The following is a 17,210-nucleotide window of genomic DNA, read 5'->3' on the forward strand; positions in this document are numbered from 1 at the left end:
GCCAACTTAATCAGAATGACTGTAAACTGAATCTTTTGGGGATTAGAGACAGAAAGTGCAAAGTAAAGTGGAAAAGTGTGATAGTGATATTATAATAGTAACTATTGCGCTTTAGTCATGAGGATTATTGGCTCATAAATGTATTGCTATTTGTTGTATGTGTACTAATGTTTAGTATGGAAATAAAATTACTAGGGATTTTTAGTATAGGAAAACAAATGTAATTTAATAGATGTAGTAGAAAACTGATGAAATTACTCCCATTAGTGGAATGTAAGCACTAAAGGCTGTTTCCTTAAAAGGAACCAAAGCAATAGTAAGAGAGAAGAAGTTGAACAAATCCGACAGTGTTGTAGAGGGCATGTGGATTAAACCTGTGTAGTAATGAATAAAAGCAATTCTGTTGATGGTGTCTACTATCATTCAGTCAAGGAAAAGATGTGAGTGATGTGTTCCAAAGGAAACTGCAAATTACTCAGGGATGCATGAAGTAGCAGTGATGAGTGACTTTAATTACGCTGACATCTGCTGGAAGACAAATTCTTACTTCTCAGAATGGTAATTTCTCCTTCAGAGTGGAGAAAGGCACAAGAGGATCAGCTATCCTTAACTTGATACTGAGCAATAAGGAGGCTTAATCAATAAAATGTAAGTATGGGAAACTTGCAGTTGAATGCATGTCATTGAGTTCAGAAGAGTTTTATTTTTTAAACTAAACATAATCCAGGTTTCTATGCCCAACAAAATTGATGGGAAATTAATGGGAAAAGTTGCTCAAAATGCAAGAGATGTCTTTAATTGCATCATAAAAGTACTGTTGCAAACTGAATAAAAAAAATGACAGCTTATTGTGAATGAGCAAAAACAACAGAAATCAATGCAGATACACAAAAATGTCTGGAAAGAGTAGCACTAAGATATTTTTTATTTTATCTATGAAATTTATTTGTTGTCCATTTCATATCAATGACTCTGGGCAGCAGAGATAATACTAGGAAGATAGCTTAGCAAAGAACTACACAAAAATTGTTCATATGGTTTCAGGAAAACTAGGTTCCCAATCACCTTAGGTAAAAGTAAAGATTCCCCTCACACATATGTGCTAGTCATTCCTGACTCTAAGGGGACGGTACTCATCTCTGTTTCAAAGCTGAAGAGCCAGTGCTGTCCGAAGACGTCTCTATGGTCATGCGGCCGGCATGACTAAACACCAAAGGTGCATGGAACGCTATTACCTTTCCACCAAAGATGGTTCCTATTTTTCTACTTGCATTTTTACACACTTTCAAACTGCTAGATTGGCAGAAGCTGGGCAAGTAATGGGAGCTCACTCCATTACGTAGCACTAGGGATTTGAACCGCCGACCTTGCTGATCGACAAGCTCAGCATCTTAGCCACTGAGCCACCCTTACTTGTACAATAAAATGGTTTCTTCAAATACTGCCCTTGCTGAAAGAAAAGTAAAAGAAGCAGATGGAAAAGAACATTTTGTCACATAGACATTTAAGTAGGAACATAGATATACATTTACAGTTCCAAATAAGTTATACATTTATGGAAACAGGCTTGTCTGCAAATACCAAGAGGAGAAGATATACAGAGCACAAAGAAATGTTTATGAAATGATAGTGGGATTATGTAAAGATGTATAAAATTGTATGTGAAACAGTAAAAGTAAATGAGATCATTTTCCTTCTCATATATTAAGTTAATCAAATAGCAGGAAAGTTGCTCTATTTTAATCTCACAATACACAATTAACTTAGGAAAAGCTATATTGTTCAATGGCAGAATAGATGTCTTCATGCAACAATTCCCAGCATATAGTCCTGACAACTACCAATAGTTAAAAGGGCTTTTACAGCTTAAAAGCGGCAAACAACTGTTATCTGCTGCCAATTTATGATAAAAGTAAAGACACACACACACACACACACACACAAGGCAATATCAGTAAAATAATGGCAGACAATAGAATAGTTTTAGAAATGCAAGAAACCCATTTGGAATGACCTGCTGCCTACAACATACCATTCTTCAGCCCATTCCACTACTGCCATTCATTCACGTTAGCAATGTCAAACTCAAGGCCTGCAGGCTGGATCTAGCCTGTGAGCTGCTTAGCAATGTTCCCTCTAATTTTTTTTCAGTGTGTGCAGAAAAGTATAGTGTTTGAGTGGCACATTTTCATGTCTGAGCACCTGAATTTTTTTCACAGATGTTTCACAGAGCAATTGATTTATAGGATCTGAATTGGAATGGAGAAAAATGGTTTTGTGCATGAGTGTGTATGTATGTGTGTGTGGGTTTGAGTGAGCGAGGGTTCCGGTAAGGGAACTGTGCCTATTTAGAAAAGAAGGTAAATTATTGCAAACATGATATATGTTTCGAGAGAGAGGGGGGGAGGGAGGGAGGGAGGGAGAGAGAGAGATCTGCCGCCCAAAGACCGAACGGAGAAGCAAAGAGGCAGGAGAGATGAAGCGGGAGCCAATCCAGGTCATTCCTTCCAAGAGGCAACTTTCCCATCGAATGACTCGCTGCCCTAGACTCGAGGAGACCCTCTACAGTCCCTCTCATCTGGCCGGGATGCCAGCCAGAGTGTTGGGCTGAAGGAAGGAGGGATACTCTCTCTCTCTCTCTCTCCCTCCCTCCCTCCCTCCCTCTCTGGCAAGTCTGAGCAGCCGCTGCTGGGAGCCCGTCCCATGCCTTCTCCCAACCCCCACACCCCTTCTCTGAGCTACTTATTTTCTGACTTGTGGACCTAGAACTGATTGCTGTCTCCAGGCTGGCTCTCCTCTCCTATTATGGTGGAAGGCGTCTCACAAAAACCACTGTGCGGCAGTTGGAAATTGCTGCGTGGTGTTTTGTTGCCATGTGCGCGGCCGTGCGGCCGCACAGCTTAGAGGGAACATTCAAGAGGGGGAGGAGCAGAGTTCCAGGGAGATCAGCCAGGCTATAGAGTAGCCCAGGTGCTTCCTGGTGGCCTCCCATCCTCAAGCTAACCAGGCTGATTTCTCTCCCCTAAGTGAGGTCATTGGAGGCTGGGCAGCTGCCAGCTGTTGAGGGCTGATGATAAAATATCAGCTAATGTTGGTGATATCTGATCAGGCCAGGCCAGGCTCAGAGCCCCGACCCTCTCCCAGCTGCATCAGGCAGACATCCCACAGGGCTCGTATCCTGAGATGGCCTGAATCCTTTCCAGGGATGGGGGAGGGACTGGAGGGGTCAAACTCCACCCTGCCCTTCACTGGCCTCAGCAGGCCAGAACTGGGTATCCCCCCCCCTGTAGCTGAAGGAGGCAGCAGAATCTGAATGGGTCCCACAATTGTGTGTTTCGACACACCCAGTCACACAAAATTGGCCCCAGATCCAGGCAGACTCTGGTGGGAGGCCCATCGTTCTCCTGATCAAAGCAGAACTTCTAGGCTCTTTTCATGTTTCCCCCTCCCCCAATACACACACACACACAGCAGCAGCAGCATTTCTTCCTCCAACCCCCAACAGCTGCAGGGTTTTGCTTCCCCAGCGCTGAGGTCAGGCTGAACTAGCTGCTGCCAGAGTCACCGTGAATGACTCTGCTTAACTGTTTAAAAAAGCCTCTAATGACGTGCCTCACCTACGTCAGGATTTTTTCGGCTTTTAACCCTTGCTTAACTCTGCTCGAGTGATAATAAAACACCTAAAGTCAGACTTGATGATGCACGTTGTTCTCCTGCGGTGACTCTGGCAGCAACTAGCTCAGCCTGACCTCAGCTCTTGCCTTTTTCCTTTTACATTATTTTTTCTTTTCATGATGACAGTGGTGAGGCTCTGCCTCTCCTGCCTCCCCTGACTGCACGTCCCTGCCAGTTGCTCTCCCGGGTTCGGGCACAGCAGCCAGCTGGTCTTGACGTGCATTGGGGTGCCAGAGAACAGACGAGGAGCTGCCTGGGGTGCAAGCGCAGACTAGGGAAATGACCTCGTTTCTCGCTGAGCAGAGCAGAGCTGCAGTCAGAGATTCCCTCCCTCCCTGCCCGAGTGGGCTTCTTGCATGGCCCTCGCCCTCCAGCCCATGGCTCATCGGCAGTCCGAAGGGCTGGGCCAGCTTGGGCACCGCAGAAAAGCAGCGGCAGGTAAAAGGGGAAGGGCAGGAACAGCCTGAAGCCACCCCCACACCAGCTAGAGGGGTGCTATGACAGCCGCCCGGGACGAGGGGATGGCGGTGGCCAGGACGGGCAAGGGCTGCCCACCCTCCCCACCCAAGCGGGCTTCTTGCACAGCTCTAGCTGGCAGCTCGCATGGAGATCCGTGGTCCAGAGCACTGCCGCTTCCAGCGGGATATATTCTGCCAGGCCCTCGGCGGCGTCTTTAGGCGGGGATCTCGCCTGCCCGCCAGCAGCTCCTCCAGCGTCCCGTCTGGAAGCAGCAGCACAACGGTCGCCGTTACCAGGGGCGAAGGGGTGACGGTGGCGAGAACAGGGGAGCGCCACCCCTTCCCCTTCCCCAACATTGGCTGTTGCGCTTCCGCTTCCATTAGCAACGTGGTTGTTAAGTGAATCGCTGTTTTTAAATTAGTAATACGGTTGTTAAGTGAATCATTGCAGTTTTTAAATTAGTAACATGGTTATTAAGTGAATCACTAGTTCTTAAATTAGTAACACGGTTGTTAACTGAATTGCTGCAGTTTTAAAATTAGTAATGCTGTTGTTAAGTGAATCATTGAAGTTTTTAAATTAGTAACATGGTTATTAAGTGAATCACTAGTTCTTAAATTACTAACATGGTTGTTAAATGAATTGCTGCAGTTTTTAAATTAGTAATGTGGTTGTTAAGTGAATCACTGCACTTTTTAAAGTAGAAACATGGTTGTTAAGTGAATCATTACAGTTTTTAAATTAGTAACAGGGTTGTTAAGTGAATCACTGCAGTTTTTAAATTAATAATGCAGTTGTTAAGTGAATCACTAATTTATTTCACCAATTAGAAATCAGAGTTCAGAAAGGAGGGAAGGGGGATATTTCCAGTCACATTTAAAGACATTAAAAAACACTGCGCTGCACTTTGAAACTTGTGCGCGGTGTTTCTTTGATACCTGCGCGGCCGCTCACACGCGCACCTTAGAGGGAACGCTGCTGCTTAGATACGGCCCATAGGACCAGCCTGGAAATATTAAAGGACCACCCCACGTTGCCTCTGCCAGGCAAAACAGGCTGCATGGGGGGCTGCGTTTGGCCGCTCCCCTGGCCTGTTTTTGGCCTCCATGGCCTGCAGCACTCTGCCAGCTGAAAACAGGTGAGGGGGGGTCGTGAGATCCCCACAGCCTGTTTTTTGGCCAGCAGAGTGCTGCAGGAGGCTGTGGAGGCTGAAAACAGACCATGCGGGGGGGGGGGGACGACGAGTTGTTTTGGCCAGTATACTGCTGGAGAAAGCACCACCTTCATGTTCCCTTTAGCAGCATCTGTCAAGCAGAACTAGGTACCCTCCATGGTTGGGTTATTTTTTCCTCCCATATTTCCACCCAAATATTAACCAGGCTTAACTCTGCATAGCTTCTAAATCCAGATAAGGAAAACCAGATGCTAAGCTTTGAATTTAAGTATTGTATCTAAACCTTGAGACTCTGCCTCCTGAAGCTGATATAATTTTTCACATTTGATTCATTTAACATTTGTTCTTTTTTCTCCTCCAAGATGGTGTCTAAATCATTTGGCAGCAGTATAATGACATAAATAAAGTTGTGTCAAAACTGACTAGGCCCTTTGCTCCTAGCAAGAAAAAACAGCTTGAACTATGAACATAGCCATAGATAACAAGCTAGAATACAATGATGTCATTCCAAACTGGAAGACATAAATAGTTTAAAATCCTCACATTGGAAACTAACTAAATTCAGAATATTCCACCTGTAAATCCATTGGACAACTTGTATAACAATCCCTCTTCTCTAATCTTTCACATCACTTTTACTCCAGGCTAGAATCTGATGTTGGTGAAGTAAATATAAATGACTGAATAAATATAAAATGGTAAGAAAGTATTCCTGTGGATTCAGATATAAAGGGTTCTTTACTCATTTTAGTGTTCAGAGTCTAGCAAAGCCTGAGAAATGCAAATTTTGTACAGGATCTTTTTCGGTTCTCTTTGATGAGCTTTTAAAGGAAAGATGTGTGTGTGTCCATATTGTCTTGGTCTTTATTTTTCATTGTTACGATTATTTTGTTAATTTATAGTATGGATTAATCTGAATTGTTCTCTGTGCTTCTTCAATGCTTATTTTATTCTCTATATAGACTCCTTGCCCCTAGGAATAATCCTTTTAATGCCCAAATGGGCTCTTAACTGTTAATTTATATAATAGCAATTGCATTTTATTTTTATTTGTTAGCTCTGTCAGGCAAGTAGCCTGAAATATTTGGAGCTTTGGTATATAAAAAGGGAGACAAAAGCAGAATAATATTCATTTTCTCTTCTAAAGGGGTGGGGTGTGTGTGTGTATATTTTCCCAGATGAAAAAATGCTGCAGGTTATTTTAAAAGGTTCTCAGAGATTGTGGGAAATTGCAACACTAGGCTAAAAGGAGGCCTTACAAATTCTATTGAAGGAAGTAGAGAAGCCAACTACCACATTCCTGGGTATATAGAGGACCTGTATGAGTGCCACTGAATAGCCTGAGTACTGACTCCCTCTTCTTTGGCTTTTGCTTTAGGTTAAACATAAAAAGCAAAGTAAATATAAATCATTAAGTGAATGAAAAATATTGTACCATTTGACTCATTAAGGCTAATACCAAGTGTATGTGTGCATGATCTAACACATCTTCATTCATGCATAACCATCTATTCTTCCTGAAACCTAATTACAAGACTTCAACAGTAGCATTCAGTTTGTTTTGCCATTCATTTTAGTATGCAGTCATTTATAAGACAAATAACCTTTTTTCCTATTCTGTTCATATTGATGCTGTTTCAAGGCATCTGTCTATTCCCTTGTTCTATAATGTTCAATTATTTTTGTTTTATTTTTAATTATAAACTGCTAAACATAAGCTGGGTTGAACTGCAGTCCTCATTATGTTTTAACCCACCTTTCTGAAATTTATTTGCGAACTACTAGATAAGTAGGATTCTGGCAAAATTCAGTTTGCAAAATCAAATCAGTTCAGGGAAATCCACCCAGTTCAATAGTTTGAACCATTTCAAAAAAAAAATACCCATTTTGGATTTCTGAATTGATTTGCAATTAGTGCCTATGCAAACACATCTAAATCAAATATATTGCATCCAGTTCAGTTATATAATTTGATTTGATAGGCATTTTAATTGAATCTACAGGTCATTTTTAAAAAAAATTATAGCTTCCTTTCTGTAGAAGAAAATTCAAGAATTTTGCTTTTTGGTATAAGAAGTACTCAGCCATCACTGCATTGTATGTATAAGATTCTGTGAAATATTTCCCTGTTGGTCTTAATACGTTTAGAAATTTTAAAACCATTATTGAGTAAGCCTCCCCCCCCCATTCCTTCCTCCCCACACCAAATCATTTATCTTGTTTTAAATTGACTGCTAGCTTGTTTTCCTTTTTTTCCAATTTAATGGTCAAGGCTGTTAATTAGAGAGTCTGGGCCTTTCTGTTAAAAATACAAAGTGATTGGCACAGACAATTAGGCTCAGTGTGAGGATACATTAAATGCCAAATGCATATGGATAAAAGCTACCAATTACTGGGGACAGAGTGAGGAATAGCAGGTGGAACAACATACACTATCTGTCAGTACTGATGGCATTAAAGCAGCATAGAGGGAGGGAGGGAGGGAGGGAGGGAGGGAGGGAGGGAGGGAGGGAGAGAGAGAGAGAGAGAGAGAGAGAGAGAGAGAGAGAGAGAGAGAATGAATTAATCATTTCACTGGGGAATACTGAAGGGAAATTGAACTGCCAGAGTTTCATTCCTCCAGTGGATCAATAACACAAAAACAATTGCAAACTAAGAAGTACAAGATTACATTTAAAACAGGCAGAATAGACAATATCCTAAGCATGCGAACTATAGGAAGCATTCTGTACTTACTGATCATGAGGGAAAGAAGTTCAATCATGACAGCTGACATAAATATTTCAGTTTCTACTTTATCAATAAAATTTACATAAGCAGAGTTTGGAAAGGCATACTGTATGTCTGTATCCTAGCGTTATTTTGTGAAAGAACCAAATGGTACTGTTCCTTGGAAATTCCTGAAATATGGGGTGATCGTCTGCCTAATTATAAATAAAATGATCCATCAGCCTAAAAAAGTTTTCTCATTCTGGAACCCCAAAGAAAACCCCCACTGTATTCTGATGCACAGTGGCAGAGTAACTCCAATCAGTACAAGGGTCTGGCTAGTTCATTTAAAATTTTATATCAATCTTTCCTAGAGGAAGCTTTGATTCCACACTCAAATGATGAGATCATTCCATACTACCAGTTCGTGTCTGATCTCATAAAACTTATTTACATTCTCAAGATTAATAAAGCCTCTAGCTGTGACAACCTCATCTCCAGACCTGCAAGTGATCTTAATCATTCTATTTTTTTTAAAAAAAGATAAGGCTAACCCTGCCAACTACTATCTTACTAGCTTGCTGAGCATCACCAGCAAGCATAATTCATGCCATTTGGAATGGAAATTGCAAGAATGGTTGGCAGAGGTAACTATCTTCATTGCAAACAAGTGGAGTTTAGGCACACAGTCTAATCTAGATAATGCTCCTGTTTTATGTGGTCCATATTTATGTAGTTTATGGAAAAGTGTAGGGAAACATTCAGAACTCCCTTTGACAGTGGTTCTCAACCTTCCCAATGCCGCGACCCTTTAATACAGTTCCTCATGTTGTGGTGACCCCCAACCATAAAATTGGTATCTCAGTTCCTAAGACCATCGAAAATATGTGTTTTCCGATGGTCTTAAGCGACCCCTGTGAAAGGGTCGTTTGACCCCCGCAAAGGGGTCCCAACCCACAGGTTGAGAACCACTGCTTTATGAGGTCTTTGCTGACATTAAATCAGCATTTAATTTTATTTCAAGATCACTCCTATGGATGAAATGCAAGAATCCCAGCATTATTTGGAAATTATTTTCTTATCCAGAGTCTGTATAATGACTAGGATCAGAATGTGTTTTGATCCACAGGGATTACTATTAAAGCTAATTCCTATACATCAGGGAGTTAGCAAAAATGCCTTCTTTTTAAGATTCCTCTTAATCTATGCATATGCTTATTGGCTAAGGAACTTTCAGACCCAAATATTTATCTGCCCACAATTGCAAATATGAGTCTTCTGCAGTTACTTTATGCAGAAAATACAGCTATTATTTCTTTAACAACTTAATACACTGCTCTGGAGTGATAAACTATTTGAAGGTTAAAATACTGATTTTTGTTAAAACATTTAGGAACTTCTGAGAACAACTAGAGGATCAAGGGACTGAGCAGGTAAACACATATACTTACCTGTGATTTTTTTAAAAAAAAACCTATGGTCATGAAGTGCACATATTGACTATGTGATCCTGCAGCCTCAAAAAAAAAAATCTACCCCACTTCAGAAACACTTCTAAAAAGGGTTTTCACATTAAAAATAGGGAATATATCCCTGCAACTTTAAAACTATTCACAAGTAAATATCTGCCTTAGCTTTTTTTATGGTTCTGAGCTAGCTCCATATGCAAGTTACAGGTGCATAGAAGTGGTCCCAAATATATATCCAACTTGATTTTGAGCTAAAATGTGTCCAGCTAAAAACTTGGCTGTTAATTATTGTCTTGAATGCCCCACTTTTCCCAGCTGCTTTGATTTCAATCCGTCACCTATTATCCTAATGATTCACATGTCAAGCTAAGCCATTATACAATTTGTTATTGATGAAACATAGCCATTGTGAATGATAAATCATGGTTTACTTTTTCCTAAGCAAATCTAGCTATTTTATCATTGTTAAGTATGATGTACAAATAATTATAACTGGTTATAAAACAAATATATATTACAGTGCATCTCCCTTATTACACTAGTTCTCCACATTTTCCATACTTAGAAGAAATTAGAATTCCTTGAGAATATAATTGTCCTGTATTCCAAGGGTATAAAAATGTATATTTTAAACAGGGGGAAACTATTTTTCTTCAGATAATTGTTTATGATAGAGCAAGAGTATACACGGGTGATAAAAATTCCAATTCATTTTCTATTAAGTTATTAATCTGTATCCAAGATTATTCAGCTTCTATTTGAATAAATAAATCTATCTATCCTTTTACATAGGCCATGGACGTACTGTATATAAGATTCTCTCTACAGAACATTGACTGAAATAAGCATTAATCTCTCATTGCAATATTACAGCCCAGAGTCTATTGGAGTGGACAGCTGTGGAAGGAAAGCTTTGCAGTAGCCAGCATGTGTTTTTCCTTCCCTTGGTTTACTTCCCTGGGAGAAAGGCAGCACAGAAGGTTCAAGGAAAGCCTAAAGAACACTGTACTACATCTGAATTTCAATCATAAAAGGAAAAAGCTGAAACCACCAGTATGGGTGTGTGTGTTTGGAGGAAGTTTTATGTTGTGGGGGAAATAAGAAAGGTAGCATTTGCAGCCGAGGGAATGGAGCAACCATCAGCTTAACAATGAATTGATGGTGAAGGGACAGTTGGCTTCTACAGAACTTCCTAGTTAGAGATATATACAATACATACACTCTCTTTAATTTAGAAGATCAGATTCAAATAGCAGGGCTAATACTATCCCCTCACAATTCTTTCAGTTGTTTTTAAAAACTTCCAGTTTTTCTGTTTTATATTTTTTGAGATTATAATTATTAACAGCACAACATTCTCCCAAAATTCCCAATTTCCTGGCATAATGAAATGGATTTATACAATGGTTCCGTGAATAAGAAATAAAAATTGCAGAAATTTTAAAACTAGTCACAAATGTCTCATAAGAAAAACAGGAGCTAGTAAGATGATTCTGTATTGTAAGAATAATTTTGCCCTATATTGAGTCATTGAAATTCACAATTCACAAATTATAACATTTCTAAAAAAAATTGTAGAAGTATACATATGTCATCCTTTATGTACTAATAAAAGAAACTTAATAGACAATCAAGACAGTGCTTTAAATGATAACCATTGCAGAGAGGGATTTTGGCATTGATAACAAAACGTTAATTTGTTAAAGGACTGTGTCAATCCTAAGTAGGCTCTCCCATAGTTTGCTGACTACATCAGCTCTTGAGATCTGGTATGATCAAAACATGTTCACTGGCTGTTAATACTTGGTAATGCTTTATGCATCACACAAACTAGTCCTATAAGACAACATGCTACTACTATCATTGACACCAAACCTTTAAAATATGCAGGCCTATAAAACAAATATGGTTGATAAACATATTCTTGAGGGCTGTTGTTTATGAGAAGACAAATTTTTCATAGACAGCTCTTGAATAAACTCAAATGAACTCTTTGCATCCCAACAACTCAACTGGCATTTAGGATAGTAGCTAAAAGCTATGAAAAACTATTTTGCAAACACACATCTATACATTCTGAAGCCTGCATTCCTCATCATGTGGAAATGATGTATCAAAACCTAGTTGATGTTTGATAGAAAACAAAGAGAAGTCATTTTGTTAACATTAATTTTTATAAAATACCTTACAAGAACAATATAGTAACTTCAGGTTACATAATATTTAGAATTGAAAAAAAAGCTGAACAAAATATAAATTGATCACATCACTATTTTTACCACATTAAACAAGTTTATAAAAAGTATTTTTCTTTCAGATAAAATAGTTATTTAGAAGAAAAATCTTCAAAATAAAAACTATTGAAGTCCTTTCAAGAAATCAGTCTGAGAAGCATTACAGTTCCAGGTCAAAAGGCTGTGCCTGATTTAGAACTCACTTGTCTGCTTCCAAATGTATCAAGCTTTAAGACACAAATTAAAACATTTACCAGGTCAGTGCAAAGTAAAGCTTCAAGCTGGAAACAGGAGAAACAGAACAATGTTTCGGTCCAAAATGAATTCACATTATGAAAAGTCATTAGGTTATGTGCTCAGGATAGAAGGAAACTGGCATTAGAGTACTGGAAAGAATGTTAAAACAGATGCTTGTTATTTAGATGCTGAGTATCTATTTGTGCTCTATAATGTGAGATATCATCAACATTACTGGAACGCATCACTATCTGTTTAAACTATTTAAAATTGTTTGGCTGTAAGGCAAGGATGCATAAACTGCGCTTCCTTCTCCTGAAGACTTTTGTATGTGAGCCCAAAGTCATTCTGAAATAGCCATCTAGATGTAAATTTTTAAAAAATCAGAAAAAGAAAATATTAAATATGCATTAAGTAATCATGTTTTATTTAAATCAATTTAGATCTTGTATAGAAACTCATTCAAAGCCAGCAGACTGATGATTCCCCCCCCCCCCCGATCAACACTTTCAATCCAGATAAAGAATGTAAAATAAAAGTTGAAGTATGATAAAATTATTTAAGTTTTTGAATAACTCTCCATTGCAGAAACATGGTCATACTTCCAACCTAGCAAGTAGCTTATGGATTAGACTCCAAACCTGATTCATTTAGGACAGGGGTGTCAAACTAGTATCGTCAAGTGACATATCGGGACTTTTTTATCCTTCGCTAAACCAGACATGGCATGGCCAGTGCATGACATATCCTGCCCATGGGCCAGGAGTTTGACAGCCCTGATTTAGCAAGTGGTCATATAGCACAATATGATTGCTTAAAGTTGTGAAGTTGTGAATGCCCCAACACTGGAAGTCTTTAAGATGTTGGATAGCCATTTGTCTGAAACAGTATAGGGTTTCCTGCCTAGCCAGAGGGTTGGACTAAAGACCTCCAAGGTTCCTTCCAACTCTGCTTTTGTATTATTGTAAATATGTTTGTATACTTGTAAGTTATGTGCCCTTTTCCTCTGGAAACACAGAAATCTTGCAAAGATAATTTGCTATTTATTCTTCTGGCTGCTAACATGTGCACATTAATTTATAAAAGAATGTTTATATTTTGTTAAATTTAAATCCTGCTTTTCCTTGAGGAACCAATTATATCATACACAGCACTCTAAAAAAAAAAAGGTTATATTAACAGTGACCAACCCCAAGCTATTCAATAAGTTTCTTTGGCTGAGGATAGACTTGAATCTGGCCCAAGTCTTAGTTCATCACAATTATATTACACTGGCTTTCTATTTCTTTTGACTCTCTTCAAAAGCTGCACTTGAGAGCAAAAGACTTCTGTAATGGTGAAGAGATTTGTAGGAGTATTTTTCATTGGGACATGATATCATAATCTATCTTTTTTAGACAAGTCCTGTATATGTTTTACTACTATGTTGGCACAATCAATGTAATAATTATAAATATTACTATTCATAGGATTTTTTTAAAAATATACAGGACAAAATCCTCTGATTACCCTAAACCGCACAGACATATATGTGCCAACACACACATATACAATCCATTTTTCTGAACTACAATTGGGAAATTTTATTTTAAGAATGACATTACATCCTTTAATTTAGCAGCATATTAACTTTTTAAAACATACTTAAGTTGGGAGTATTAAAAATCATTTTTTTAAAACTTTGACTTCAAGGTAACAAGAGAAAGACTCTATCTACTCTTTTTGATACATTTAGATTTAAATGTAGTCATATTTCATGTTTATTTTTCACAGGGAGTAGTAGGGATGATGTGTCAGTGAAAATTCTATTTTTAAACAATCACTGTAAATGATGTTGATTCTATAGTTCTATTAATACACATTTATAATTTTCCAAATGACCAAGGATAAAAGATGTAACACTGGCATTACAGATTACAGGCATACCTGGCTTTTTATATTACTTGCAAATTCCACTAAACCAAGTCCAATCTTTGTGGAATGTTTACTATAGCTTTGGCCTGTCAAAGGCATCACCAGATGCTGAAATATTACCAAACCATATTCTATTCTATATGTTGCATCTTCCTCCCTCAATTATATGGGATCAGAGAAGACTGGAGGGTCAACCTACACATTTGTGTGTCTCTATTCTTACACTATGTAATATATAACTTAAACAGGTCAGTGATGGTGAACCATGCCCAAAGTGTAATATAAATGCCAATTTCATCCAGCAGGAACGGATTTCATAGATTTAAGAGAAGCTAGAGAAAATAGGCATTTCAAGATTACATTTTTTTTTTAAAGGAATTGGAAGATCTAGCTTTAAAATGTGGGCTTCAATTCCTAGAAATCCCCACCCAGCATTCTGAAGCCCACACATCTTAAAGTTGCCAAGGTTGAGAAACACTGATCTAGGGGAAAATGAAATTCATTGAAAAATTTGATTTGGCTTGTGCTTCAAAAAATTACTAGTCACTCAAGGCAGAAAGTTATGTTCAAGAATACAGACACAACACAATAAGTTGGTCTGGGGACTAAGTAAACATTTAAGGTATAATGTAACTTAATTAAAATCCTTGTAAAATTGGTTGATACAGAATAGAATTCAGAAACAGCATAGCAAATTTAAAGTGTTCTTAAAATGATTCTGTCCCCAAAGCTGTGATGAAATAATTATCTACACAGGAAATTAACCAAATACTTCTTTCCATAAGACAAGATAATAATTTACCTGGACACTGATAATATAATTCACTCTGATGGATTTCATATATCAGCCAATATTAAGGCACGCACAGCCTTTCATTAAGTTTGTCAAGGAACAAAAGTCTAATTTCAATCCCATACCTTTCGCATTTTGAATAACTATATCAAAAAGGATTTATGTTTTCAGGTCATTATCATGCAATTCTGTATATTTTAATTTTGTAAGATAACCATACTGATCTTGAAGCTTAACAACCACATGTCAAAGAAAAGCTACCCAGTGTTGCTGGTCAAAATACCTTTTAAAATAGACCAGTAACAAAGTAACATATTACACATTCATTATTTTTGCTTTGTGTAAATAGCAACGGTCTTATCAGAAAAATAAAATCAGTAGTGAAGGCCTCATTTTTCTTGCATTTTATTTGAGCAGAAATGCAAAAAGCTTTCAAAGCTTCTTGAAAAATAAAAATGGAGAGTGCACTTATATATGTATAAAAAGTAACTGACTTAGTAAATGGGGCAAATCAGTATAAAGACAACTGGAAATGCCTCACAGTAGAAAATATGAACAAGAACACAGGAGGACTATCAGCTTTAAAATTATCATTTACCATCTTGTAAACATGAAAAAAGCATTTCACAGATTAAAAGTTCATGGGAAGTAAATGTCTTTAAATTATTTGTCAGTTCAACCCTGATTCAAAAATATGGCTAGCAAAAATACAGATTTAATTCACTTATATCTTAAAGTGAGCAGTTGATCTTATTTTGAAAAATTGTTCCAACTCATTCTTTGAAGATACATCCAGGGAAAAAAATCTCACTTGAATCCCATCTCACAATTGTACAATATTTCTCATGTTTACACACACACATACAGAGAGAGAGAGAATTAGGCTTGCTGCAAGGTTTTCCATACTATAGATTGAGTCGTGGAGAAACTGATGGAGGAAAGCAAGCAAATTCTCTTAGAATGCTCCGTGCTACATCAAGATTATTCTGGGCTATTTCAAGGGCCCTCTTCACTTCTTCAAAAGAATAACCTTCTCCCATAAGTTTTGCAATCTTTGCATCAACATTTTCTATAGATGTATTATGTGCCTTCCTATGGTGTATTTCTGGAGCAGTCCTACGAGGAAGTGGTTTTGGAGGTCTGGCTGGTGCTTGCGAACAATCTACATAAAAAGGGGAAAAAAAGAATGATAATTTTTTATGGAGAAAAAAAAAAGATATTCCTGGCTAATACAAAGTCATTGATTCTATTCAATTGTCTAACTATCAAAGGTAATTTCTGAATTTGAACTGCACTGTGTATTTATACATATTTAGTCTTTGCACAGATAGGAGCAAAAGAATTATTACTTGTTTTGTTTGGTTCAAGAACAAGCCTTCCATTCTTCTGAGGTGGATAAAAAGAGGACCCAGATTGCTGGGGGCAACATGCTGACTCTAAAAACCTCTAAGAGAGGCTGTAAAACACTGTGAAGTGGTATATAGGCCTTAGTCAGTGGTTCCCAACCATTTTTTGGTTATGCCCCACCTAAACATCTATAAAATTCTGATGCCCCCACATGACATATAATTTTTATTTTATTCAAAAAGTGAACTCTACTTATGCGGAGAAGCCTAAAAGGCCATTAACTTGGTTTAAACAAGGTTCAAATTGCCCCCATTAAAAATCAAATTGTCCCCCTATGGGCATGAGCCCCACATTGGAAACCACTGGTCTATGTTATTGCTATTAGATGTTACCAAACCATGCAAGAAAGATATAATTAAAACTACTTCATTTTAACTTTAACTGATTTTCTCTAATATTTTCTATGAATCTAAGACCTTCACATTTATGATTCCTCTGTTATCACAATATTTATCTCTATGACGTGCAGTTGCAAACTATAAAGTGTTCTTGGAATTAATGAAAATCAGGGATGACATTTTAAAGCATAATTTAATAAATACAAATGCAAATAAATTATCTCAGAAATTACAGGTAGTCCTTGATTTATGACAATTGAATCCAAAATTTCTATTGCTATACGAGACATTTCTTGCCCCATTTTTTGACCTTTTTTGCCACATTTGTTAAGTGAATCACTGCATTTATTAAGTTGGTTAGACAGCTGTTAAGTGAATCTGGCTTCCCCATTGACTTTGCTTGTCAGAAGGTTGCAAAATGTGATCACCCCAGGACACTGCAACCACCATCATAAATATGAATCAGTTGCCAAGTGTCTGAATTTTGATCACATGATCATGGGGATACTACAATGGTCATAAGTGTTTAAAAAGTAGTCGTAAGTCACTTTTTTCACTGCTGTTGCAATTTTGAATGGTCACTAAATGAACTGTTGTAAATCGAGGACTACCTGTAATTACATATCCGACGACCTTCCATTCTTAAGGTTTTTAATTCAACGCATTCCAATAAATTAATTACAATGAAAGACAGTAAGGATTTTTATCTTAATCATACATATGAATGGGATTATTTAGTTATTATCAGCTGTGGTCACAGTAATAATAATTCATATGAAATTGATTTTTACAAGTCTTTAT

The 17,210-nt window shown here is 37.8% G+C and overlaps 1 protein-coding gene across 2 annotated transcripts in view; it reads right to left on the reverse strand.

The window, feature by feature from the left end:
- Positions 1 to 11,641: 11,641 nt before the first annotated feature.
- CBLB (Cbl proto-oncogene B) overlaps positions 11,642 to 17,210 on the reverse strand; it is a 65,233-nt gene continuing 59,664 nt past the window's right edge. For both annotated transcript variants that reach the window (XM_014066233.2, XM_014066234.2), the window contains exon 19: positions 11,642 to 15,826. In XM_014066233.2, the coding sequence (XP_013921708.2) occupies positions 15,570 to 15,826 (257 nt within the window). In that variant the 3' untranslated portion in view covers positions 11,642 to 15,569. The remainder of the gene's footprint in view (positions 15,827 to 17,210) is intronic.

This window comes from Thamnophis sirtalis, unplaced genomic scaffold (genome assembly GCF_051295495.1).
Source record: "Thamnophis sirtalis isolate CommonGarterSnake01/CBP01778 unplaced genomic scaffold, rThaSir2_p1.2 scaffold_8, whole genome shotgun sequence".
Classification (NCBI taxonomy): Eukaryota; Metazoa; Chordata; class Lepidosauria; order Squamata; family Natricidae; genus Thamnophis; species Thamnophis sirtalis.